This window comes from Trichoderma camerunense, assembly GCF_050948025.1.
Source record: "Trichoderma camerunense strain CBS 138272 chromosome Unknown V8C40scaffold_33, whole genome shotgun sequence".
Classification (NCBI taxonomy): Eukaryota; Fungi; Ascomycota; class Sordariomycetes; order Hypocreales; family Hypocreaceae; genus Trichoderma; species Trichoderma camerunense.
In genome coordinates, this window is record NW_028145337.1 from 133,500 (window position 1) to 156,915 (window position 23,416).

The 23,416-nt window shown below is 45.8% G+C and overlaps 10 protein-coding genes across 10 annotated transcripts; 7 read left to right on the forward strand and 3 right to left on the reverse strand.

The window, feature by feature from the left end:
* Positions 1–815: 815 nt before the first annotated feature.
* Positions 816–1,804, forward strand: V8C40DRAFT_271497 (uncharacterized protein; the record flags this gene model as incomplete). The annotated part of the gene is made up of 4 exons (XM_083220274.1): positions 816–1,044; positions 1,116–1,327; positions 1,414–1,665; positions 1,733–1,804. The coding sequence occupies 4 exons, from the start codon at positions 816–818 to the stop codon at positions 1,802–1,804; spliced, it is 765 nt and encodes a 254-aa protein (XP_083067189.1).
* A 988-nt stretch (positions 1,805–2,792) lies between these two features.
* On the forward strand, positions 2,793–3,885 carry V8C40DRAFT_259235 (uncharacterized protein). Its single transcript, XM_083218922.1, has one exon. It carries the CDS (start codon positions 3,080–3,082, stop codon positions 3,782–3,784), a length of 705 nt encoding a protein of 234 aa, XP_083067190.1. The 5' UTR covers positions 2,793–3,079; the 3' UTR covers positions 3,785–3,885.
* A 1,725-nt stretch (positions 3,886–5,610) lies between these two features.
* On the forward strand, positions 5,611–8,484 carry V8C40DRAFT_278656 (uncharacterized protein; the record flags this gene model as incomplete). The annotated part of the gene is made up of 6 exons (XM_083221093.1): positions 5,611–5,835; positions 6,212–6,881; positions 6,935–6,995; positions 7,097–7,542; positions 7,604–7,890; positions 7,954–8,484. 6 exons carry the CDS (start codon positions 5,611–5,613, stop codon positions 8,482–8,484), a joined length of 2,220 nt encoding a protein of 739 aa, XP_083067191.1.
* Positions 8,485–8,644: 160 nt separating this feature from the next.
* On the reverse strand, positions 8,645–10,229 carry V8C40DRAFT_284819 (carboxylesterase/lipase family protein; the record flags this gene model as incomplete). Its single annotated transcript, XM_083222233.1, has 1 exon — positions 8,645–10,229. The coding sequence occupies exon 1, from the start codon at positions 10,208–10,210 to the stop codon at positions 8,645–8,647; it is 1,566 nt and encodes a 521-aa protein (XP_083067192.1). The 5' UTR covers positions 10,211–10,229.
* Positions 10,230–10,805: 576 nt separating this feature from the next.
* On the reverse strand, positions 10,806–11,414 carry V8C40DRAFT_153474 (Dabb family protein). The gene is made up of 4 exons (XM_083211341.1): positions 11,355–11,414; positions 11,208–11,294; positions 11,014–11,143; positions 10,806–10,964 (listed from the first exon to the last, which is right to left on the reverse strand). The coding sequence occupies exons 1-4, from the start codon at positions 11,371–11,373 to the stop codon at positions 10,904–10,906; spliced, it is 297 nt and encodes a 98-aa protein (XP_083067193.1). The 5' UTR covers positions 11,374–11,414; the 3' UTR covers positions 10,806–10,903.
* A 398-nt stretch (positions 11,415–11,812) lies between these two features.
* V8C40DRAFT_284822 (lactate 2-monooxygenase) lies at positions 11,813–13,610 on the forward strand (the record flags this gene model as incomplete). Its single annotated transcript, XM_083222234.1, has 4 exons — positions 11,813–11,824; positions 12,066–12,254; positions 12,307–13,209; positions 13,262–13,610. 4 exons carry the CDS (start codon positions 11,813–11,815, stop codon positions 13,367–13,369), a joined length of 1,212 nt encoding a protein of 403 aa, XP_083067194.1. The 3' UTR covers positions 13,370–13,610.
* Positions 13,611–14,728: 1,118 nt separating this feature from the next.
* V8C40DRAFT_278659 (FAD-dependent oxidoreductase) lies at positions 14,729–16,079 on the forward strand (the record flags this gene model as incomplete). The annotated part of the gene is made up of 3 exons (XM_083221094.1): positions 14,729–14,773; positions 14,833–15,632; positions 15,686–16,079. 3 exons carry the CDS (start codon positions 14,729–14,731, stop codon positions 16,077–16,079), a joined length of 1,239 nt encoding a protein of 412 aa, XP_083067195.1.
* A 1,490-nt stretch (positions 16,080–17,569) lies between these two features.
* V8C40DRAFT_271503 (major facilitator superfamily domain-containing protein) lies at positions 17,570–19,361 on the forward strand (the record flags this gene model as incomplete). The annotated part of the gene is made up of 5 exons (XM_083220275.1): positions 17,570–17,682; positions 17,738–18,163; positions 18,214–18,938; positions 18,990–19,094; positions 19,147–19,361. 5 exons carry the CDS (start codon positions 17,570–17,572, stop codon positions 19,359–19,361), a joined length of 1,584 nt encoding a protein of 527 aa, XP_083067196.1.
* Positions 19,362–19,704: 343 nt separating this feature from the next.
* V8C40DRAFT_271504 (killer toxin Kp4/SMK) lies at positions 19,705–20,067 on the reverse strand (the record flags this gene model as incomplete). The annotated part of the gene is made up of 1 exon (XM_083220276.1): positions 19,705–20,067. One exon carries the CDS (start codon positions 20,065–20,067, stop codon positions 19,705–19,707), a length of 363 nt encoding a protein of 120 aa, XP_083067197.1.
* A 1,424-nt stretch (positions 20,068–21,491) lies between these two features.
* On the forward strand, positions 21,492–22,645 carry V8C40DRAFT_271505 (uncharacterized protein; the record flags this gene model as incomplete). The annotated part of the gene is made up of 2 exons (XM_083220277.1): positions 21,492–21,635; positions 21,734–22,645. 2 exons carry the CDS (start codon positions 21,492–21,494, stop codon positions 22,643–22,645), a joined length of 1,056 nt encoding a protein of 351 aa, XP_083067198.1.
* Positions 22,646–23,416: the final 771 nt, after the last annotated feature.

A 23,416-nucleotide genomic window follows, 5' to 3' on the forward strand; every position in this document is an offset into this window, starting at 1 on the left:
TTAAGCTTCAGTCGATTGTATACGTCAGGCCGTATATGCTCAGGAGGAGTTGTTGTCGTTGTCGCTTTGCAATGGTGAAATATATTTCCGTTTCGCAGCTGTAATCAAATAGTATTCGAAGGTGTGGGGGAAATATGCCAATATCATAAGCACTAGTTTACAGCTACCCCGTATTACAGCAGCCGGGGGGGCAAGTGGTCGGCACATTACCGAGACTTGAGAAAAGATCAGCACAACATAATACTCTACGCATACTAACTACGCTCGAGTCTTCACTTTAGTACTCTTATTATGCCAATATGTGCGTATGTGTGTTCACTTTGCGCTCTCAACTTTTTTTCGCAGGTTAGATCTAGGCAGACAAGCCGTACGGGGGCTGATAGGTTGATCTACACTCTAGTTAAGCGTCGGAAGGCAACTTAAATCTTCTAAGCTTAAAATGATGGATGTGGGTACAGGGAGATGCAACCATTCCATATCGTATGCCCAGAACGGCAGCTTCCACGCATCTCCGAACTTATCCGTGATATTCCTAGCTACTAGACAGACTTCCCGTCTTTCGTATCGTTTTTAGTTTCTGACGGTCAATTTTAGCCTAATCAGAACCGGAGAATCAACAGCTCGGCATTCGCTCGCGCAATCCACATCACACGGAGGCTGACTTTAGGACCAGCCCGACGAGCCGTGAGCGATAGGGATACTGCGTTATAGTATATACTGTCTATTCCCCATACTTGAACCCTCGCCTCTCTCCAGTAGCAATTAGAAACTACTCCTTCTTTGAACTGCCAGACGTAATGCAGAAATCTTTGCATATGGCTCATCATTCCTCTGCGGATCAATGCCCCGACAATGAGGCCGAACAGCCACTGCTCCGCGAGACCACCAGTTTGATTATCCAAGGAAATCAAACTAGTAGGCGTTACTTACTCATCGCTTTCGGTGTTGGGATCCTGGTCATTGCGAACCTTACTCAAGCGCTCATCATACTACGAATTGTAAATAATGCCAGTACTAAGCCAAGTGTCAAGTATCATCCTGATTGTGAGTTTCATCTCAGCATTGAGCGCCAAATTTTACATAACACAAGAACAGGTATTTACTGTTGGATCTAGTTCCTATACAGGCACTCACCATAGAGCGCAATATGACTTGGGAAGAGCTCTCCAACCCATCCTCCGACTCTTTGTGGAACTCGGGTTTACCAGGCATCACCGGCTGGGTGCAGATAGAACACGCCCGAGACTATAACCTGCCACCTGGAATTCCTTCTCTGGGTAAATACGAAGTTTATATCACTACCTGGGGTCATCAACACCATTGTCTTGTTCGTTGTCTAATCTCATTTAATCAGACTCTTCTTAAACATACACCACTTATAACACAGCAAAGAGTTGACGTATTAGTAAACAGAAGATCCTTCGTCGAGAATTTTCCAGCCTCGTACGCGGCGAAAGCCTCCTCATTAACTCGATGACCAATGGTACAAAGACACCAAACAGCGAAACAAGCGGCAAGCTACACCACTTGATGCACTGCTTTGACTACCTCCGCCAAACTGTTGCCTGCTCCAGCGATTTAACACTCGAAGGCATCAGCAAAGAGTCTAACGACACATTTTTCGACATCGATGGGTACGGCGTAGAACACATGTGTAAGAGTCAGGTGTGTGGACGTCAACTAATGAGCTCCTGAATGACATCCCAGAAAGCACACTGCTAATTATTTACAGAATGCAATTGGGGAATGGCTTATTTCTCATGCGCCGGAGGAAGATGGCTTCCGGCAGAACATTGAACTCTAAGAATCCCTCTTCTACTTTAGTAAATTGATCCTACAAAGGAGCGTGTAGTTCTATTGTTCAGATACATATGTGGAGTGCTAGTTGGGGAAGGGTGACTTTTGAAGAGGTAATGCTGTATAATACATCTTGCTTTCACCTACTAAATCTTCGAGATACTGGCAGAGATATTTCTAGCTTGATACCTGGCACTACCTTAACCGCAAAAACATATTTTTTGTATACCGTTAGGAAATCCGTTTCTGAGAAAATATCCGACACGAATACGGCAGTCGTATGTTAACGGTCTCTTTCAACGGTCCCCGGAAGCCACAAAAAGCTCCGCGAGCAAATCCATGTTGAAATCCTTGAGTGATCCACAAAAGAATATGTACTGCGGGTCCCTTATGCAGTTGAGTACGCCGTTTTCTTTAGAGTATTGTACAGTTATACTCAACATTGTAGCTATCATCCCAATATATGAAGTAGCATGTTTGGTAGGATGATTATTACCTTAGAGAGTGATTCTCAAGTATTTACGGTCACCTGTCATGGTTTCCATTTTATAGGATAGATTAAAATACACCATAGTTATAGCCCGGTGTAACTTTGCCAGTCGTATGCGTCGGACATCACTAAGAAACGTACTTGCCGTGATTACAGAATGAGAGAGACCAATTTTGTGAATGTGAAAATGTTGCAATTATTAACACTTCTGCAGTTTGCATAACACTACGTATGACAGAGCACTGCAGTTTTTACAACCAAGGCAAGATTTAACTATTAGTTGAAACAAATCGTAAGACATTGAATCCGTCGTGCGGAACTTGTGTTTTTATGTTACCGGCAGGATCCATAACCTTGTAATTATGGTTCGGAGGTTAACCAAAAGCTAATTAGTTGATGACAAACAACAGAACCAATTGATAACCGAGGTGCTGTTGGTTCTACTTTTTATACACTATATATCGGTGAGAGATTTGTTGGTCCTACTCTCTATGCACATGCTTCCTTTGAAGTCCCGCCTGCTACTGCAAAGGAATACATCTCCGAACCCCATGCAATATGCTATACATACAGTCCAGCATTTTTTTGCTCAAACAGCTTTCAGAAAAACGTGTTCAAATAGCATCTTGCTATTTGTTGGATATGCTCAATTAGTCTCAAGAGGCAGTCTGTGATGATGTGGTAGAATGCTGCTCTTCAGATATAAAAGCCTTTGTCATTTGTCGTCAGTTTTTCTGAGTATAGCATTCACTCAATTCATAGAGATAAGAATCAGTGAAGCCTTCGTTCGCAATGGTGTTATTCAAGCTCTTTTTCACCGCGGCCATGGCCGGCATTACAGTTGCGCTCTCTTTGAACGTACCCCATGACCTCCCAGACGGAACATACAAGGCTTATATCGACGACCAAGGGCGTGAGGTACACGAACTTGTCAGTTTACCAGAAAATACCATCCAGGCAAAAATTAGTAATGCCACCAAATGGGTCACCAACGAGCACAAGCTGGAAGAAATCCACGCCTCCATGGTAGCCGCTAGGTCTCTTTCGTCTCTCGAAAAACGCGGGAAAACCTATAGGTCCCAAGACTACGGGTTTGGAGTCGGCGTTCTCGAAATTTGGTGTGGCTGCGGATACAACCTCAACCACGGCGACTGCGATGCCGCTGTTAATGAGCTCAAGAGGCAGACGGGTGGTGGCCAGAGCATCGCCTTGGGTTTAGCTTTTTACGCTATCCGTGGTGGTGTTGTGGCCTTTTCTTGCGCTACCTGGCCCGACTCCAATGACACTTATGGTGACCCCTTTGAGTGGGATGTTGAGGAGATTACGCTGTCTCTTGCTGCCATCACTAAGCTCTGTGGCTGGTACGTTGCCGGTACCGCCAACTACATGGATTGGGCTCCTACGGACTGGAACTCGCCTCTAATTGGCTATATGCAATACTTTAATGGCCTCGACTTTTGCAAGGCAGCAAACGGCGCAGCTGCTGGTAGTTGCTAAGAGAATAAGCATTGATGGGATACTACGGACGCTATTTAGCCTTCACTTACATACCTTAGCATGAATACAACGATTTAAGCAATATTTCATTGCTTAGTTAATTTATCCTCACATTGCATTCAGACTCTTCTAACCCTTCATTCAAATAGCGTCTCACCCCGATAACAGTTGTGCACCTTTCTCCATAGACACGGAAATCCTTCTCCGCGCGATGCACGGTACGAAACCATAAGTACTCTCCGAAATCCGATGATCGGGATATCGGTAGCAGAAATCTTCATCTCCACCCCCACGCCTTAGGCAAATCCATAAAGTGTGCCCAGTTACTCTAAAATGGAGTTGGGGACATGACGCACGAGAGTTAAAGATGTCCCGACTAGATAAATTTTGCGCTTCTTGGTGATGCATTAACAATCGTCTGCATCATCTACAGAAAGGCGGTAGACCTATTCACTCATGTCAAGGGAAGACAATTTTCAATGAGCCGTACTTGGCATACTGGAATACTCCGTACAATGGCTGGTAAGGCAGGTTTCATGTACCGTTCTGGCATTCGGCCAATCAAAACATGAGAAAATGCAGGGTACATTCCTCGCGCGCTAAAATACGTGCAAGCATAAGTCCCCTACATTCTGCGTGTACTTATGAGTACTTTGGGCTTAAGAACAGCCCACCTATGATAGGCAATTTAAGCGCTTGGTCAGTTATAAATCAGGTATATAAAGGTACCTCAATGCTGACAAAGAAAGTACAAAGCCTGCCTTGGCACCTTCAATGAGATGGCGAGAATTGAACCTGAATAGGAGAATCACAGGGAGCAGTCTGAAACTTACTCGAGAAAACATGCCTCAATTCTAAGGAGGGCCGTAGTGAGTAGTGAGAGCACCAATTGCGCCAAGAGGCGGATAAGAGAGGATATTCCAGGAGGATAAAATGTCCGAGGCAGCCGAACCGAAGATCAGACGGTTGGAGGCGGCAAGTGGATCTAGGAAGGATGATAGCAGGCCTTGTTTGAGAGACAACGGAGGTACGGCTGGGGCAATTCCAAATAAAAACAACCATAGGAAATTCTTGTTCAGCAGGAGTAAAAGTAGACTTGATGATGCTTTTACAATCTCAAATCGGGAGATTTAATTGTCGTTGCTTGGACAACATTGCGACTCAGATTCCACCTTCACATTGACATGCCAAAGACAACCGACGTAGGCAATGTGGGCTTCATTTACACACTCAACTTGTCCGACTACCGGGCACCTCGAAGATGAGCCTGCTTTTGCGACGCCGACAAAGACCAAATGAATGAAAGAACGCGTCAGTCAGTCGGAACTCGGAGAGCCATAAGAGAACACTACCACGTCGACCGAGCAAAACTAGGAACCTTGTCAGCTCAGTTGTTACACTGGAGTCATAAATGCTTCTCGTTGCACAAGTAGGTAGTCAAGTAATCATATAAAATAGCTCCATATGACTGCATTTTATTAGAAGGAAATCTAGAAGAAGAGCTACCCAACCTCCATAAATGCTCTCCTAGGCACAATAGCTAACGCAAATAGCACAAGTGGTGTGGAGGGACGGAATTCATAATTGAGACTATCGGGTAGCCACTTCGATTCAGACCGATTCAGACCGCACCACACAGTCTCCTGAACCATCTTGGGCTAGTTTACCCCGACTTTTGTCGAGATCTAATTGATGTACACGTGATTGATCTCCGAAACATGGTACTTTATTTGCCAGACTCTCCACGACTTCTACAGACGTCCAACTGAGTTCAAAACTGAACCTACAAGTGATTTACAATGTCGGCTCCAAGCCCTACAGACGGCATGCCTGCCGCCAACGTTGGCCGTCATTATTTCAAAAGAGCCTATCAAGCGTGCATTAATTGCCGCCGCCGAAAGGTAAAATGCATCATGGAGTGCAATGGTCAGGGACTTTTACAAGCATCTTGCACAAGGTGCAGGAGAGAACTACGCCATTGCACATTTAGTGCGGAGAGAAATTCACATACCAATCCTCATGACGGCGGTGATGTGCAAAGGACTGTAAATGTTATCGAAGGTATTACAATCTAGTACTCATCCAGGGGAACAAGGCAATTTATTATGTGTTGACATTGACGCGTAATAGAAGTGTCGGCTCATCCTGATGAGGTGACGAGGCAAAGATCAAGGCATCAACCATGGCCTACATCACCTGAAAACTCCATTCATACACAATCTTGTGAAGAAACCACTGGTATAAACTATTTTGCGATCCTTTTGCATTTTTAGCAAGCCATTGTCAAGTTAACGAATGGAAGCGTCTGATGGACCACGCAAACGCCAGCGCATAAACACGAGCAGAACGGCGTTCAACGTGGCAGATATTCAATCGCCGGCGCAAGAGAGAGAAGATCAAGAACCTGTAATAGGTCACCCTACCCAGCAAAGTGGCCTTCCACCTATAGGCGCTGCGCATGAACAGAATTTGAGGCCCGACACACATATCCATCGGCACAACAGCAGTTCAAGAGCCCCCGTTCCGACAGGGAGGGTGAATATCTCCAGTCCTACGGAACATGTCACCACATCGGAGCCCTGGCTGTCACTTCGCCACCCACTTTCACCTTCATCCCCGGATACGTTACGCCATTGGAGCTCATGGCATTTTGTGAAAACTGGTCTGATCACTGCACAAGAAGCAGTCACGTACATTGATCTATTTTTCCGCAATATGAACACGCTATCGCCAATCCTTCACCCCTTCTATAGCGATCACACGAAACACGGTGACCTCATCTCTCGAGAACCTGTGCTTTGCTGTGCTATTATTGCGTTATCAGCACGGTATCATATATTGGACGTGGACGGCGCCGTTACACGGGGCTTTTATATCCATGATCGCCTGTGGGAACACTGCCAAACACTGTTTCAACGCTTGGTTTGGAAACAACGGCGAGCGATCAAGGACCAAATGGCTCATCTCGGTACAATTGAGACCTTTTTATTAGCTGCGGAATGGCACCCCCGCTGTGTCCATCTTCCCATCGAGACTGATTACTGGCAGCCAGAGATGGCTCTCTCTGATGACGAGCAGACGACATCTCTTAGCAAAGGTGCGGAATTTCCCTTTCTGGTCGAGTTTGTCAATTCAACTAACAGCATCAAGTACCAAATAAATGGCTTCGGGAAGTGGAGGAAGCCGCTCACAGATCAGATCGCATGTCTTGGTTAGCAAAATCTCCTCTCTGCATCTCATTCGACGATCCTGAATCAAGGAAATCCGTTTTCTGTTGATCGTGTGTGATTCAAGAGCTTACTTAATATTCAGGATGCTCCTTGGAAATGCGTTATCTCTGAGTCACGAACTCGACATATTCTCTGATGAAGATGACGTCCCAGTAGATGCCCTTGACTCAGCGTCTGAACTCTCATTCGCAAATCTCCTTCGTCTCCGGCGTCACCGAGTGGGCAAACTCTTGTTTGTATATATAAGCCAACTCGCTTCGCGAATTGGCTGCTCTTTGCCGAGAACACCGTTTCACGATAGTATACTGTCCTCATTAAAGACCCCCGAATCCAAGTTGGACAATGAGTGGCACGAGTACATGACTTCTTGGATAGAACTCAGTCGACTGATAAGGACGTCGTCCGACTTTCTCTTTCCCTCGAAGAAGGTGACTCAGGAGCTCGTACGAAGCGGTCGGTATGCAGCCTTCCTGGGGCATTTTCGCCCACTACTTTCTCAATGGTGGGACAAGTTCAAAAGGCATACAGGTAAGAAAATATCTTACCCAACTATTTCTGATGCCGTAACATAGTGGCTTAGTTGTAGCAGACAACGCTACTTGCTGGCAGCTCATCCTGGTCGATTACCATTTTGTGCGCGTCTACATCAACTCCGTGGCTTTGCAAGCCGTTGCGGGACGACTGTCGAAAGATGACGGGCGAATAAGAAATCCGCATTCTATGGACAACCAGGATTCCGACTTTGTTCGTGAAGTTATCGATGCAAGCAGCAGAATCCTAGAGATGGTGATTGATCTATCTCGAGATGGCAATTTAAAATACCTGCCTGTCCGCATATTCATTAGGGTCGCTTCTGCCTCGATGTACTTGATTAATGTTTGTTACATCTTCCAATTATGCGGTAAGTTCTGTTACTCAGGCTAACTATTCACTTTACAGGCCCTCGCACTGGGTGTACGCGGTAACGAGTTGGACCGGCTGTTAGGCTTGTTAGACCGTACGGTTGAAGCGTTATGCCTGAACGCCGTCGATGATGTGCATCTCGGCTTTCGATATGCTGTCTTATTGAGAGAAAACACAAAGGGCCTCCGAGAACGATTCATCCGTGTCAGTCCCCCGCCTATGCAGGCGCCATTCTCCTTTGACGATGCAAATGCATTTCTAGGTGACACCGCAGGTATCCTCGCACCGCCTCACGACATCGAGGCTGCACAACCAAATATTCAGACCGATATAGCAAATCACGAGGCCAATACAGGGCCGAATTTCTTGATGTCTACCCCAGAATCTGGACAGGAAATGCTGAGCGAAAGCTCTATACCTGACCAGTTTCCAGTGGCAGGTGACTATTCCCGGGATGAGTGGTTTGCGTTACCATTCACTTCTGAGGCAGACCTTGGAAAGCCCTTTATGTCATTATTTTTTGGCATTGAGCCTGGAGACGAAAGATACTTTTGGGACATTGCCTAGATGATGTATTAACCGGACATCCCTGAGTAGTCGAATAGACATTATCACTAGCTCTTCATCCAACAGTAGAAGATCCTGTTTAATGTATATCATCAGAAGTAGTTTTAGTTTGCTGTGGCGGTGAAACCCATGTAGTGCATTGTATTTTCACTACGCAGATTCAATCCCTTTTTTGCTCTCGCAAAGAACTGAGGATGCTGACCACTCTGTCCACTTCCCACTGTTGTTCTTCCATCTTATCCCCAATGACTGTCAACTTCATGTCCCTCGTATCGCAACGAGGCCATGGAGAACCATCCAAAAACTGAGGTGTTCCAGTTTGAGCAAAAGTTACCCAAGCATTCTGAACATCGTTTGCAATTTGTACGTCAATTTCATCAAAGTATTTGTCCATGGGGCATGGTCCGATATCACCGGCTAATGCCTTTCTGCCAAACCATGGCTTCAAAACTCCATTGCGTGCAACGTTACCGAATATATAAGGTATCTCGGCACCATGGTAGGCAAGCATACCCGAACGACGGGTAGCAGGGGAAATGCGAGAAAATATGTAGAAATAGGTCTTACGGTTCATTGCAGAAAATCTGTGGTAAGTAGCCTTTGCTGGCTCCGTCCAGATAGCGGCGGTGCACAATTCTGTGAGCGCTTCGTAGGGACTGAACTTGCCATTGCTAAAATGAGCGATCATCTCATCGTCGCCGCCGCGTGCTAGGACTTTGGACATATTGGCCAGAGTCTCAAGAGTATATATCTCGGACGGATCTTGACCTGGAGCCGTATGAAGACCTGTTGGACGCCAAAAAGCCCGGGCTTCATGCTGTGTGCAGCCAAATAGGACTGGGACTTGTTCATCCCAGCCGGAGAATTCTCTCATCACGACCTCGTCATCAGGTACCGGATACCATACCAAATTTGCCGGAGAGTGAAGGTATCCAGGAGGTGGTCGAGTTCCACATAATGTTAATGAAGTGACTCGAATCTGCTCTGTAGGAATACGACGGAGGACATCCAGATCTTGACTTCCTAGGAGATTGAAGAATTTTTCGCTCGTGTCCTTGACGCGCTCTGAGTTTGGTGATGGTGTAGCAGCGTAATCCTCAAACCCAGCACTCTGGATGATTGCACGATGAAACAGTCCGCGAGCGGCCGGGGTACATAGCAACGTCCGAACTGCGACTGCTCCAGCAGACTGGCCAAATACAGTGACATTCTGGGGATTTCCGCCAAACATCTGAATGTTTTCTGACACCCATTTCAAGGCGGCTACCCAGTCGGTGACGGCAAAATTGCCGCCAGCTTCTGGGTGACGCAGAAAGCCAAACGCGCCGAGACGGTAGTTGACAGATACGACAACCACGCCCCGACGTGCTAGATTTTGACCGGAATAAACATCCATCGAGGAAGATCCATTTAGGAAACCACCGCCGTGAATCCAGACCATGACAGGTTGCTGTGCAGATGGGTCCAAACTTCCACTCCAGATATTCAGATACAGACAATCTTCACTGGACTCGGCACCAAGTTCAGCCCCAGTCTCAACGATTTGAATTGCCACGTTTCCGAAGCGAGTTGCATCCCGGACACCCTCCCAGGCTGGTGGAGAGGAAGCGGGTCGCCAGCGGCGGTCACCCGTGGGCGGTTCGCTGTAGGGGAGGCCCAAGAATGAGTAGATGCCATCTTGTACAGACCCTTCAACGGCGCCTTGCTTTATGCAAACAGTAGCCATTTGTTTCTGGAGACGTTGTAGTCCGCGGAGAGCATCTTCAAGGAGAAATAGGCTTCACAGCGAGGGAGGATGAAGCCGGGTTTATAGGCGCTGGAATTGCAGAGTGACCCACCATCCGGTCTTAACCCACCATAGCCGGTGTTGCATGTTCTGATGCTCTCGCTTCGACAATTTCTCATCGTTTAATGACCCTTCGGCGACGTATCGCTAGAGTGACAACGGAAATCAAGTGCCAATGCGCCGGTTGTTCGGTTCACTCCCGAAGAAATATGCTCCGTGGATGCTCCGTGGGTTATTCATCTTCCTCTTTTAGAGCTCGATGCTTTAGGGTCATTGTCAAACCCATTTGTACTTTCTCTCAAACTTTCGCATTCAGTTCATACTTGATCCTCGAACGGTTTCATCGTTTATCATACTTTTCTCAGCCTTTTTTATCAAGTACTGACGATAGTCGTCCGGCCAATTGTCAATTTACTGGTCTAAATAGCTTCAATATGGTAGCGTGCTAGTCCCGAAGCTGACGGCCGGGCTTACTCGTTTGCGTCACCACAGTATTGGTCGGTCAGTGAATTATGATGTCAACCTCAAATTATAAGCCCATCGAAAGCTTCGTATCCATTAAATGACACTGTATAATGTTACATAGTATCCTTCCACTAGGCACGTCTCCGGTCCAGCGTCAATAGCACATGTTTAGAAAGCCAGATTGAATGCAAGGCTGTCCTCAGTAATTTGTTCGCGCAATTCATGTAGCCTTAATACGTAAGTAGTCATCCAACATATCTGGAGTAGCTTTTGCTAACCTGAGATGACGTGCATCCTTGGCAAACGATGCAAGGTGCTCCGGGGTCTCTACCTGGAGGATGATACCCATATCGTACCCTTTAGTTCTCACCATATCGAGAGCTGGGCCTATTTCTAGAGACAAGACTCCTGCAGAAATCAATTGATTAGATAGCCCCACTGAGATGTTGGTTGTTTCAGCTCATGGCCTTACCTGGAACCTTTCTTCCCTCTTCCTTGGATTCATTTATAAATTGTTCAACCTGAGCTTCCGAAACATCTTTCTTCAATTTGAATAGAACTAAGTTATCAAGTAGAATTAGAAAAGCGCAATGTCAGTCCGACTTGAGAGGGGACATACCAATACGATAGGCCGGCATAATGTAGTTCGCTTTGGCTTTGTATGTATATGAATGCTGTAAGAATCCAACGAGAGAAGACTACTATTGTTGTGTAAGACTCGCCTTTTTAAATATGAGGCCTGGGATGCCACGGCTTACACTGTACGGGAATTGGCGGGGCCTTATGCCTGGGAACCCGGCTGTTCGCGGGAGTTTGAACACTATCGAAAATCTCACTCGATCCGTATTCCACTTCCTAAACCAATTCTACTATAATCGGCATATGGAACCGGGAGATTTGTGCCTTGTATTCAAGAACAGGATGTAAAAAATCTATGGTAGTCAAATGAGAGACATTCTTCGTACCTAACGAGCAAACAATTTCCTAGTTCAGCATAACTTCCGTCCCTAACCCAGAATATCCAGGATAATTACTATGGTCGCTACTGAATTGGCAAAGTTAAACACAATCCCTGACATGGCTGCCGTCGTAATCCGCTTTTCCATTCACACATCAGGAACTCAATTGACATTGAGTAAACTTCTGGCACTCTAGTAACCTCATAGTATGCATACGAATCTGGGACCCAGCCTCGAAAAAAGACGGGTTTTTAAATATCAGGGTTCCCACGAAGTCGGCATCAAAGGTTGCAGGCTATAGTTTGTCTGTGACGCATCAGAACAAATTAAAGAGGTTGTTGGATTGCAAGGTCTGAATGATGGATCACAAGGATCGACAGAAATCTATATACGAGGACGGCATGTTCTTCAGCCGCCTCCCGATGGTAACTACTGATCCGACAAAATTAGAGGAACAGGCCAGACAATGCATGACTTCTCGAAGCTTTGACTTTGTTTCAGGTGGTGCTGGTGAGAAGTCAACAATGATAGCAAATCGCCTAGCCTTTCGACAGTGGAAGGTATCAGACTACCTCTTCCTATCCTTGAACCATTCCGACTGACCACCAACAGATCATTCCGCGAATGTTATGCCAAACAACTCATCGAGACTTACGCGTCAAACTATTTGACCACTTATACAAAAGTCCTGTGATTATGGCTCCGATTGGCGTACAAGCAATCTATCACAATGACAAGGAGCTCGGCAGTGCGGAAATCGCAGCTTCACTAGGCATTCCGTACATCCACAGCACCGCCGCGACTAGCAGTATCGAAGAAGTCGCTTCTGCGAATGGATCAGGGCATCGCTGGTTCCAGCTTTACTGGCCAAAGGATAATGAATTGACAAAGTCTCTGCTGTCTAGAGCAAAACAAAACGGCTACGAAGTGCTAGTCGTTACTCTGGATACCTGGACTTTGGCATGGCGTCCATCTGATCTCGATAACGGATATGTCCCCTTCATGAAAGGCGTGGGAACACAGAATGGATTTTCAGACCCTGTATTCCAGGAAAAGTATCGAAAAACTGCTGGCAAAGAGATTGAAGACGATGTGGTGGCTGCAGCCAGCGCGTGGAATGCCGACCTCTTTTCTAGTCAAGGCGACAGGCACACTTGGGAAGACGTTGCATTTTTGCGCAGCCACTGGGATGGGCCCATTGTTCTCAAGGGTATACAGCATGTGGATGATGCATTGAAGGCTGTTCGTTGTGGTGTACAGGGCATCGTGGTAAGCAATCATGGAGGACGACAGGTTGATGGTGCCATCGCAAGCTTAGAAGTCCTTCCCGAAATCGTGGATGCCGTTGGGGATAAGCTTGCCGTTCTTTTTGACAGTGGGATCCGAACTGGATCTGATATTGTCAAAGCTTTATGCCTTGGTGCCAAAGCAGTGCTTGTTGGACGGCCGTGGGTTTATGGACTCGGTATTGCGGGCAAGAAAGGGGCACAAGATGTTTTACTCGGCCTTCTCGCGGTAAGTCGCCACACCATAACCTGTCAGCGATATCAGTGTTAATGTTTCTTAGGATCTCGATCTTACATTAGGCTTGGCCGGCCTACAGGGAGTCCAAGATTGTAAGAGGGCTGTTCTTCGGAAAGTGGCTTATGGAGGCGATATTCATTCAACTTATTAAATCGCAGCTGCTCACTTTTGCGCAATTCGATTTCAGAGCAAATCTTGCCAATCTGAGCCAACGCTGTTGGAACCTATTTTTTAGCAAGAGGTTTTGGAGGAGTCATACATAAGGCGATTAGAATAGTGATAGTGATGCGCGCTTCCAAAACTGTGTTTGTTTCTAGTATGCGCGCAGCAGATATTTCCAGTTGAATCAATGGATCTCTTACGGAATTCTCTGCAGGTGCTCTTCATCCACTTTGCGACCGCTGTTACCTGCTGAAAATAACTACATGTACCCGACAAGCAGGTATCTTCAAACCTGAATGTTATCGGTCTGCCTTGGAGCTCTTATCGGAACCACCGCCAGCGTGTACGTACCTCGCGGTACAGCGCATTACAGCACTCAAGCCTTATCGGCACAGCACTGTAATCCAGGTTAGATAACATCTTGAACCTTACCTCTGCAAATTGATTACATGTACCTAGCTAGCCCTTGATGTCTCGCTCGTTCAAATCGCCCAGGGACTGTTTTTCTCCAGCTTGCGATGCATCATGAGGAGGAATTGCAAGCTTCACTTTTTGCACTGCAGTCGGCTGCGCCAATTGGCTAGAATGGCCCATGGCTGCATGTTGGCTGCACGCGCTCGTGGGTCACTATCAAAGGATGGACAGGTCGTTCAGTCTATGTACCTACATGTAGTTACGAGTCGCAGCAGAAAAGTCCCCTTTTCACGCATTTTGCTTACAGACTAGATAATCGAAGCCGAACAAAGTCAAGTACCTCAGTGTATTCTTCTTTGTGGCTCAGTGCTGGTTACTTTATTCCATCGGAGCCTATGGACACTTTTGTGAAAATACTACGTCAGCTCTAAGACTGACTTTTTGTCTCATTTTCTCTGTGGCTCTAAGCCCCCCTTGGTACAATGCCTATAACCCGGAACCGCACTTGGACCCTACGTCCGAGCCTCTCAACCAGAGTGCACTAGTAAAGACACATAACATATGTTACTTCAATAGATCATATTTGACCATCGCATGCATTGCTTCACTCTACAGTAGTAGACCAAGACATACTGCTCTCTGTTGGTTCTCCATCCCGTCCCGTGCCGAGCTTTCCTGGTGGGTTGCCCCAAACGGATACTAACGGGGACTAGGGGTGATGTCTACCGAAGCCAACCCCATGGGGGTATCTGCCGGCTCATGGAAACGGACGGAATTGAATGTAGGAGAAATGTCCGTGTACTTTAGCTAGTCGTTTCAATATATTAGCTACAGCCCAAGGAATTCTATCTTCGACTGAGTTTCGAGTAATATCACATTACTTTAAAACATTATACTCGTTGCCGAATTTACAAACTTCGATCCCAACTTCAAAATGTCAGAAATCCCGTATTTAGCAATTGTTGGGGGAGGAATTGCGGTAGGACAGCGACGAATGCCCGAGTCATTGTATAATACAACTAACAACCAGCCATGTAGGGACCTGCACTGGCCCTCAGCCTCAAGAAACATCACGGCATTTCTTCCACTGTATACGAACTCCAGCCCAAGTACGATGTGCGAGGAGTCAACATCACTCTTGCACCCAACGCTGTGCGTGTCCTGCAGCATGTGGGAGTCTATGACACTGTCCGCACCCAGGGCTACAGCTATGAAAACCTTCATATGAGTAACGCCAGATCTCAGGCCCTTGGAACATTACTACAGGGAAGCCCAAAACACTTCAACTTTGCTAGCCTAAGAGTACATCGAGCTATCGTGCAGAAGGCGCTCTTGGATGAACTAAAAGCACAAGGAATTCCTGTAGTTTTCGGCAAGAAGTTGGTTCAGCTACATGAAGATAAAGAGTCAGTCGAGTTGGAGTTTGCCGATGGAACTAAATCAAGGGCTTCTTTCGTCATAGGAGCCGATGGCGTACATTCAAGGGTTCGAGATGCCATCATGGACACCGAAACAAGCTATAGTGGGTTCATGGGCATCATTGGGATGGGCGTCAAGCGCGAATCTCTTCACAAGTCGGCGGCCCAGACGCCACTGCCGAGTTTCATATTCGGGGGCAGAGGCTTTGTCGCCGTCATGCCATCCGATTACAAGGGTACTGTAGTTGATTTCTTTTCAACCATGCCTTATCCTGCTCGATCAAGGAAGGAATGGGATGAGCTTGCTAGCGACAAGACAAAAGTGCAAGAAATTCTCCAGCAGAGATTCGGCGACCAGTGGCCTAAATTCATTTGCGACATCACCAAAGATTATAACAAAGAGGGCCTGAGCCTGCTGCCGTAAGTACTTTACGCATAACGCATTGAGAATCTGCATTCTGACATGATGATAGCTTTTTCGAAGTCCCACCTCTGGAGCGCTGGACGAGTATCAAGCGACGGGTCATCTTAATCGGTGACTCCGCCCATGCTTTCACACCCCAGGGTGGACAAGGTGCAGCGATGGGCCTTGAAGATGCCGAGACGCTTTCGCATACCTTGGCACATCCAGATTTTGCATCAGACTACATGCGTCTACTGGCCGCCTGGGAACGTCACCGGAGTGATCGGCTGCGTCTCGTCAAAGATTTCACTGATCTGAACGGACGATTGCGGACACCAGACACTGCCCTCGTTCAATGGATTAAGGAAATGCTTATCTGGGGTCGCTTTAAGTGGACAGGTCAATTGGGGAACTTGCAATGGCTGCATGGATACAACGCTGAGGATATTGTCCGCGTTTTCTAGCTCACATCGTCATACCAGCCAGTCTTAGAACAGCTCTTCGTATACATAATCTATTGCCTCTATGGAAAGCAATCATAATTTTTAGGTTGAAACAAACTCAATCAAGTGAAGAGTTTCCGCGAAATTTTCTTTTCAAAATTACACATTTTTCTCTCCCGTAGAGCCAAGGCTTCTCGCATTGATGATACATATAGATATAAGGTGTTCGCAGGCGAAACGGCAGCATCATACTGGCCTATACACGAATGCACTCTCTATCGTCAGGAATCTAGAACAGAGAAATAGGGCAGCTATAGCCATCTTCTTCAAACACTACAATAGTGATGAAATGAAGAAATAACAACACCAGAAATCGTAGAAATAGTCACAGGGCCACACTTGGCGCAGCAGAATGTTGCGGCGTCGTGTCATCACTACTACCGTCACTGTCATTTACTGGAGATTGGTGGTGCTCTGCAAGTCTAACAGATTGAATAGGCTAGCAAATAAATATTTGTAAGAATTAATTCGATCGTTTTGCAAAGGTTGCAAAATCTGTCGAGGTTGCAGCTTGAAGCGAGATTCGGCGATAGCTTCTGGTTGGCTCGTTTATATATAAGAAAGAGTACTTCTGATTTAATACAGCTACAGCGCATTATCTTGTACCTGTCCCCCGCCCCAATCCATCCAGCCAACCCACCAAGTCTGCCAAACTCCCTCCAGTATGTATGCAGCAAGATCAAGTGCAGTAATACTGGTTTGTTAGTGCAGCGATAATGCTGGATTGCACGCGCTGATTGACTGGCTGGCCTTTTGGTTAGAACAGAGATGAAGAAAGTTTGGCGGAGGAAAGGTCTGCTGCTGGTGCCTGAGGCTGTCGGAAAAAATACAGCAGAGTGTACAAATAGACGAGTACCTAGGTACTATAACTAACCTTGGCACGCGAGCTCGGTCAAGGCAGAAGCGATGGATGTATATCCCACAGCAAATACTATGGAGAATACATCCCGTCTGCAACGTTTGCAACATCTGCAAGTCGAGCAATATTTGCAAGCAATCGGCACTGACATTGGCCGAGGCCCACTCAAAGTATGCGCATCCCAAGGAACGGATGTGAAAACCGGAACGGGAACGATAGACGGTAGATCAGAAATTCCAAATTAAACTACGGGGTACAACGTGGAGCTATTGATTGGGATCTGAACAAGACCAAGCAATGATTGGGGGAGCTTGATCTTGGCACCTCAGACTAATAGGGGCCAGATCTAATATCAAAAACTCTAACACTAACACGCTGGATAATCGCGGATAGACATGGACGGATATTTCGGTTCCCACTTGGCGTGCTTTTTTCCCCACGGGGTAACTCTAAGTCCCGTCTTTGGGACACACGGCAGATAGGCCTAGAGCTCATCGGCATATAAACCTGCTGTACGCTGGAATAATAATAGCTGTGTTTTCTGGAGATACTGCATCTAATCATCGAAAACACTATTCGTGTCAATTTCGAGATGGACGACCCAACACGCAGCGCATTGGGCACTGTCCAGATCCGGAATTCATCTACAAACCAGATTATCCTGATCCCAACGCCTTCCCAAGATCCTAATGACCCTCTCAACTGGTAGGTTGCCAAATGACGTATGAAGAAACAATATTACACTGCTGACCTTGAGGAGGTCCAAGTTTCGTCGTTACTACATCGCCATCACAGCATGCGTCGCCATGTTTCTCTGCACATTCTTGGCCAGCGGCCCATCTGTGGCACTTCCTCAAATGGCCCAAGACTTTTTGGGACACTCGACACTAACACCACCTCAACGCATTGCCAAAACAGCATACTTTATTACAACCGTGACTCTCATGCAAGGTGTTGGATGTCTTGCATGGATCCCACTCATTATCAAATACGGCCGCCGACCAGTCTACATTGCCGCTTTCACCTTGTACACTATAACCGCAATCTGGGCGGCAGTGGCCGACTCCTACGCAAAACACCTTGCTGCAAGGATTGTGATGGGATTTGCTATTGGGGCTGGAGAATGCTTGGCTCCAGTCACAATCGCAGATGTCACCTTTCTTCATGAACGCGGCGTATTAATGGCGTGAGTGAGCCTCCTCTTCGCGAGAACAAATACTAAAGGATTCTCTACAGCGTGTACACAGCCTCGATTTCGGGTGGTGTAGCTGGGGGTATTATTGTCTCTGGCTTGATCACCATCGATCATGGATGGCGGACAATTTACTACGTGTCGATCGCTCTCATTGGCGCAATGACTGTTGTCTTATGCTTCACCATGCCTGAAACCTCATACATCCGAAACCCAGTCCAGGCCGAAACCGCCAGTGCCGTGTCTCCTCTAGATAAAGAAGGCAGCACCGACTATACCGAAAATGCCGACTTCAGGGAGCAAGGTATTCCGAAAAAGCGCACGTATCTCCAAGAACTTCGTTTATTTCATGGCAAATTCACAGAAGAACCATTGTTCAAGATATTTGTTCGACCAATTGGGCTACTGATTCTACCTCCGGTGCTGTGGGCTACCCTAGTAACATCCGTGCTGATCGGGTTTCTAGTGGCAGTCTCTTCCACCTTTTCGACTGCATTCGGCCAGGTCTACAAGTTTGAGCCATATCAATCCGGATTATGCTTCATCTCGGCTCTGATTGGATCCCTTGTTGGCATCGCCGTTGGAGGGAAATTTACGGAAGTTGTTGCTGATTATTTCACCAAGAGAAATGGAGGTGTCAGAGAACCAGAAATGAGGATTCCGGCCATAATAATTAGCGTAGTAGCAGCTCCAACTGCCCTAGTACTGTATGGCGTCGGCATCCAAAACAGATTACACTGGATGGTCCCAACAATCGGGCTCGCTCTACGTAAGTATATATCCTCATTTCGAAGCATAGGGTAAACTAACTAGTCATCAGTCAACTTCTCCATCGTACAGGCGGTCAACATAAGCATGGTGTACACGATCGACTCATATCGGCCAATTGGAGGGGAGGTTGTCGTAACTCAATTAGGTTTCAAAGGTTATATCACCTGTACCCAGCATGAAATGAGCTCTAGCTAACGTTGCGGCAGCCTGTTTTGGATTTCTACTTTCCTTTTACACCAACCCATGGATTGACCGAGTTGGCTACAGCATTGCCTTCGGTACTATGGCATCTATTACTGGAGCAGTCCTTCTGGCCGGTATCCCGTTTTATTTTCACGGAAAAACGATCAGACATGCTTCTATTCGCTGGCGGGCGCTACGATTTGTTCTTTGGAACAAAGATCGAGAGCTTGGAGAGTAGGATGACTATTGTAGAAAAAGCTATTATGAATGATATGTACTATTTCCGACATTTGACGTACATCTATGCCTACCAACTGCTGTCGAAACTACAAAGTCATTTCTTTTGCTGGTAAATTGATGTGCATGAGCGAATATTGGCTTTAAATACTAACATATCGCTTAGTCACTTGTAATTATTTGGCAAAGGCACACATATATCTAGATTTAATGATAGTATTCAAAAAATATCTGCTTCCTTGAGATGGCCATCTCCTCCACGAAAAAGTCTTGTTCAAGTTGAGCACACTAGCTAAGAGATAAAAAAGCACCGCATAAATAATCGTGCAAGTTCAGTTGATGATTTAGTGGTCAGTCCAGTTGACAGTGAGCTGTCCCTCAGCAACATTGTTGTCCTTGAATGGAATGCTGCCGCACTGGCCGCAGCCGTGGGATTCCAGTCCCTGTAGCATACCCAATGCCTCTCCAGCTGTAATCGAGTTGCTGATACCCTGAGTGAATGCGCAGATGTTGCCGCCAGGAATGCCGCAGCAGGCAATGTGCTGGCCAGGGCTGTATGAAGTGCTTGGATCTTGTTGGCTGACTTGCAAGATCAGATCAGCGAGTCTGCATTCAGGAGTTCCGACGCAGTTGGCATTGCCACGACAGTTGATGCCGAGGGCTGCTGCGGCAGTGTAGAGAAGAGGGAGGACAGCGAGGTATTGCATTCTGGAAAAATTATTAACATCGAATTCAAGTAATATTTGAACTAGTGACTCTTACTTGAATTGAAAGAGATAAAACTTGTAAGTTCAAAGTATTCTTTTGCGGTTGTTGGCCGAGGTAGCTATTGAGCTGTAGAGTTGCTGAGAGTTTGTTGAAGTGTTTGTTGTGATGTGATGATAAAATTCGATTCATTGTTGCGATCATAGCCCATCTTTATAGATTTTGAAAACACATCATTCAGTATAGTTGTTGAACTTCTGAATAGCAAAGTTGTATAACAGAGTCCTAGCTTGCCCAGCTGAGCTGTGACACCTGGGCTGTAAGCCTCATCGCCCCCTTTTGGCGCAGGGGTAACAGGCAGCGATGCAGATCAAAGTAAGCACAGCTGATACGAATTAGGAAACCCCCCCTCTTCGACAAGTCCACTTTAGTGTCTCAAAAAGCAAGATCGCCAAGATCGCCAGAGATCTGCCACTGCGGCCGCTATATTTATAGTGCTTCTAGTGTCAAAAGAACAATTGTTTCGTTGGTGGTTGGTGGACTTTTAGTGCATAAGACAGGAGCTTGAGATCGGCATTAATTTCCATGACAGCTGCAAATAAGCAAAATCTGGGGCACGATCTGCAACAAGTGTAAGTAGGGCGTTCATCGTGTGGTTTGCGATGTTCCGTTCACCTCTCTTAGCACAAACTCAAGGACTGGTGTCACTTTTACAATTCAATTCTACGTTCCTTCTAATAGCCAAGGTGAACCTGCTATTGATGGCCATACAATATGGCACGCATGCATTCACATCCAACGACTAAAGAAGTCGCAAACTGACAATGCAGATCATTACATGTTTACAGTGAAACAGCAGTTCGTCCGTGCTTTTCACTAAGTCATCTGCTAGTGACGTAATCTGACTGAACTTTTGACATTTCGAGCAGCCCGTATGTTCCTGGGCTATAGCTGAGAACATGATCTACGTTGAGATTCCATTACGGTGTATAAAACTTCTGTTGAAGATCGTCGCAATGTCAGATTTTGCTCCAATTTTGATCGGCCGTGTCTCGTTCATGATGTAATCTGACAGTTTTTAAGGAGAAACAACTTCATTTTCTATGAGTTATTATTGTTGATATTTTTTTTAGAAACTCATAGCCTCGAAACAATGGCAAGAATGGGTATCCAAGCTTGGGGGCTATGATTTTGCGATGAACTTTTGTCCAAGTTTCATTGGGACACGACTTGACACAATATCTTCCTCTACGTAATTGTATATAAGGAGGACTCTGTCCTTTCAAAATTGAAGAAGAAACAGAACACTCAGCACCAACACATCATCTCACTCACATCATCTCACTCACAGCATCTCACTCACAGCATCTCACTCACACAACAAATTCAACTTTCTAAGTCTTTTGCTATCCATACCTTGACAGCCATGGCATCCATCGTCTACCACCCCGGAGGCTGCTCGTCTGGAAATGGTCTTGTGACACTTGTTTCAGCTGGATCAGCTGGCACTGGTACATGCTTTTTCAACGATGGCGCATTCCCCAATGGTAACCCATCTGGAGGATACGAGGTACGCATATACCCATTGGAGTTGCCAAAGATTCTTCTCATCAGCTTCTCAATCATCACAATATTTGTAAGTGTGTAATACTCACGTGTGTGGAATAGATTCAAGGGATGCCGGCCACAGTGTCGGTCACCATCTCGCAAGGTCCCCCTGATGGCACCACTTGTGGCGAAGAGCTCATTGCTCTGGAACATCAAAATGGATGCTATGACCTCCCAAATCTGTCCAACAGAATTTGGTGGGCTTTTTGCAACACTGGAAAAGATTGTCCTGGTGTAACTGCGAAGCGCTCATACCCGCCACCCATCATGGTTAAGAAGACAGTCCCTGAGAAAGAAACCAGAGGTCAAGGCGTAATCCACACCGACGAGAAGGGTGATTACCTCCTCAGTTCTACCGGCCGACGTGTCCCAGTTGTGTATCACAACGAGACGTTGGAGGCGGAATTGAACAGTTCCCCAATCGAGAAGCGACAAAGCCAGACGTTCAGCCCGCCAAGCAACTGCGTTTTGGATTCCGGTACATGTCAATCTCTGGCTGATTCTGGCCAGCTGAGGGCTCTTTGCGTCGACTGCGAGCAGGGCCTAGGAAATGGAGTCAAAGCGTCTGGATCCTCAATGATTGACTGCCGAAACTCTGGTGGACCATGCCCAGTCACATTCTCTGATTCCATCACTGTAACCGACACCATTTCTGAAAGCATTACCTTTGGAGCTACTATCGGCGACACAGGCAAGGATGGTGCTAACGGAAATGCAAACTTTAACTTTGGAATCAGTGTTTCTATTGCTACTACGCATGGTACATCTGAGGGACTGCTGATTCCCCAGGGTAAAATTGGTTTTGTTCAATTCCAGCCTCAGGCTCAGCTCGGCACTGTTGTTACGACCAGCTCTCAAGGAAATGTTTGCGACAGTGCTGGCCTCAACAAGATCTGTGGAGCTCAGCCGGGTATCCTTGTTAGCAGCAACAACGATGCTGATGGACAGTACAGCGTGGTTCTGAGCAGCTAAGTGTCGTGACACAACTTGTATAGTCCGACAATGGGCCTTTAGCAATTGCAGAGTAATTAGAGAATGATGAGTTTATTAAATTTCTTTAGTCCAATGCAACATTAGTTTTCGTAAAGCTTGAAAGCGAATAATTAGTCAAGGCTGCGTAAATAAGTCGCCGGAATTGGGCCAGCAGGAATATAATAAAGCTAACCTACCTAAACCTAAACCTACCCCCACCCCGGCCCCTAGTGCTAAGAAAACATCTAACTTAGAAACCTAAACGGGCCCTTGTATAAGGCTGCTTATTACGACCCAATATATATATAGGCGCAACCAGTCAGCTTATAAGGTAGGTACCATAGGTAAACATTAGCCTGTATAACTAATTAGGAATATATTTACCTTTCGTTAAGTAAACACTAGTAAACGGTTACTTAAATAAAAAGATATTTACTTTTATTAAAGTAAATATAAATAAATATTAAACTATATATTTATTTTATAATACTTATTTAAAATAATTTAAATAGCTAGTTATAAATATAAAATAATACTTAATTATATTTATAAAAAGTATTATTTATTAATTATATAAATAAACCTCTTTTACTTTTATTAATTACCTAATAGTTTAACTTAGTTTATTTACTAATATAAACCTAGTATAAGGTTTATTTTTTAAAAATCTTTTTTATATTAACTTTATAAAAATATAATTTATTATATATTTATAACTTTTATTTAAAGGTTACCTTAGACTATAGATAATATTATTATAAAAGTATTAAA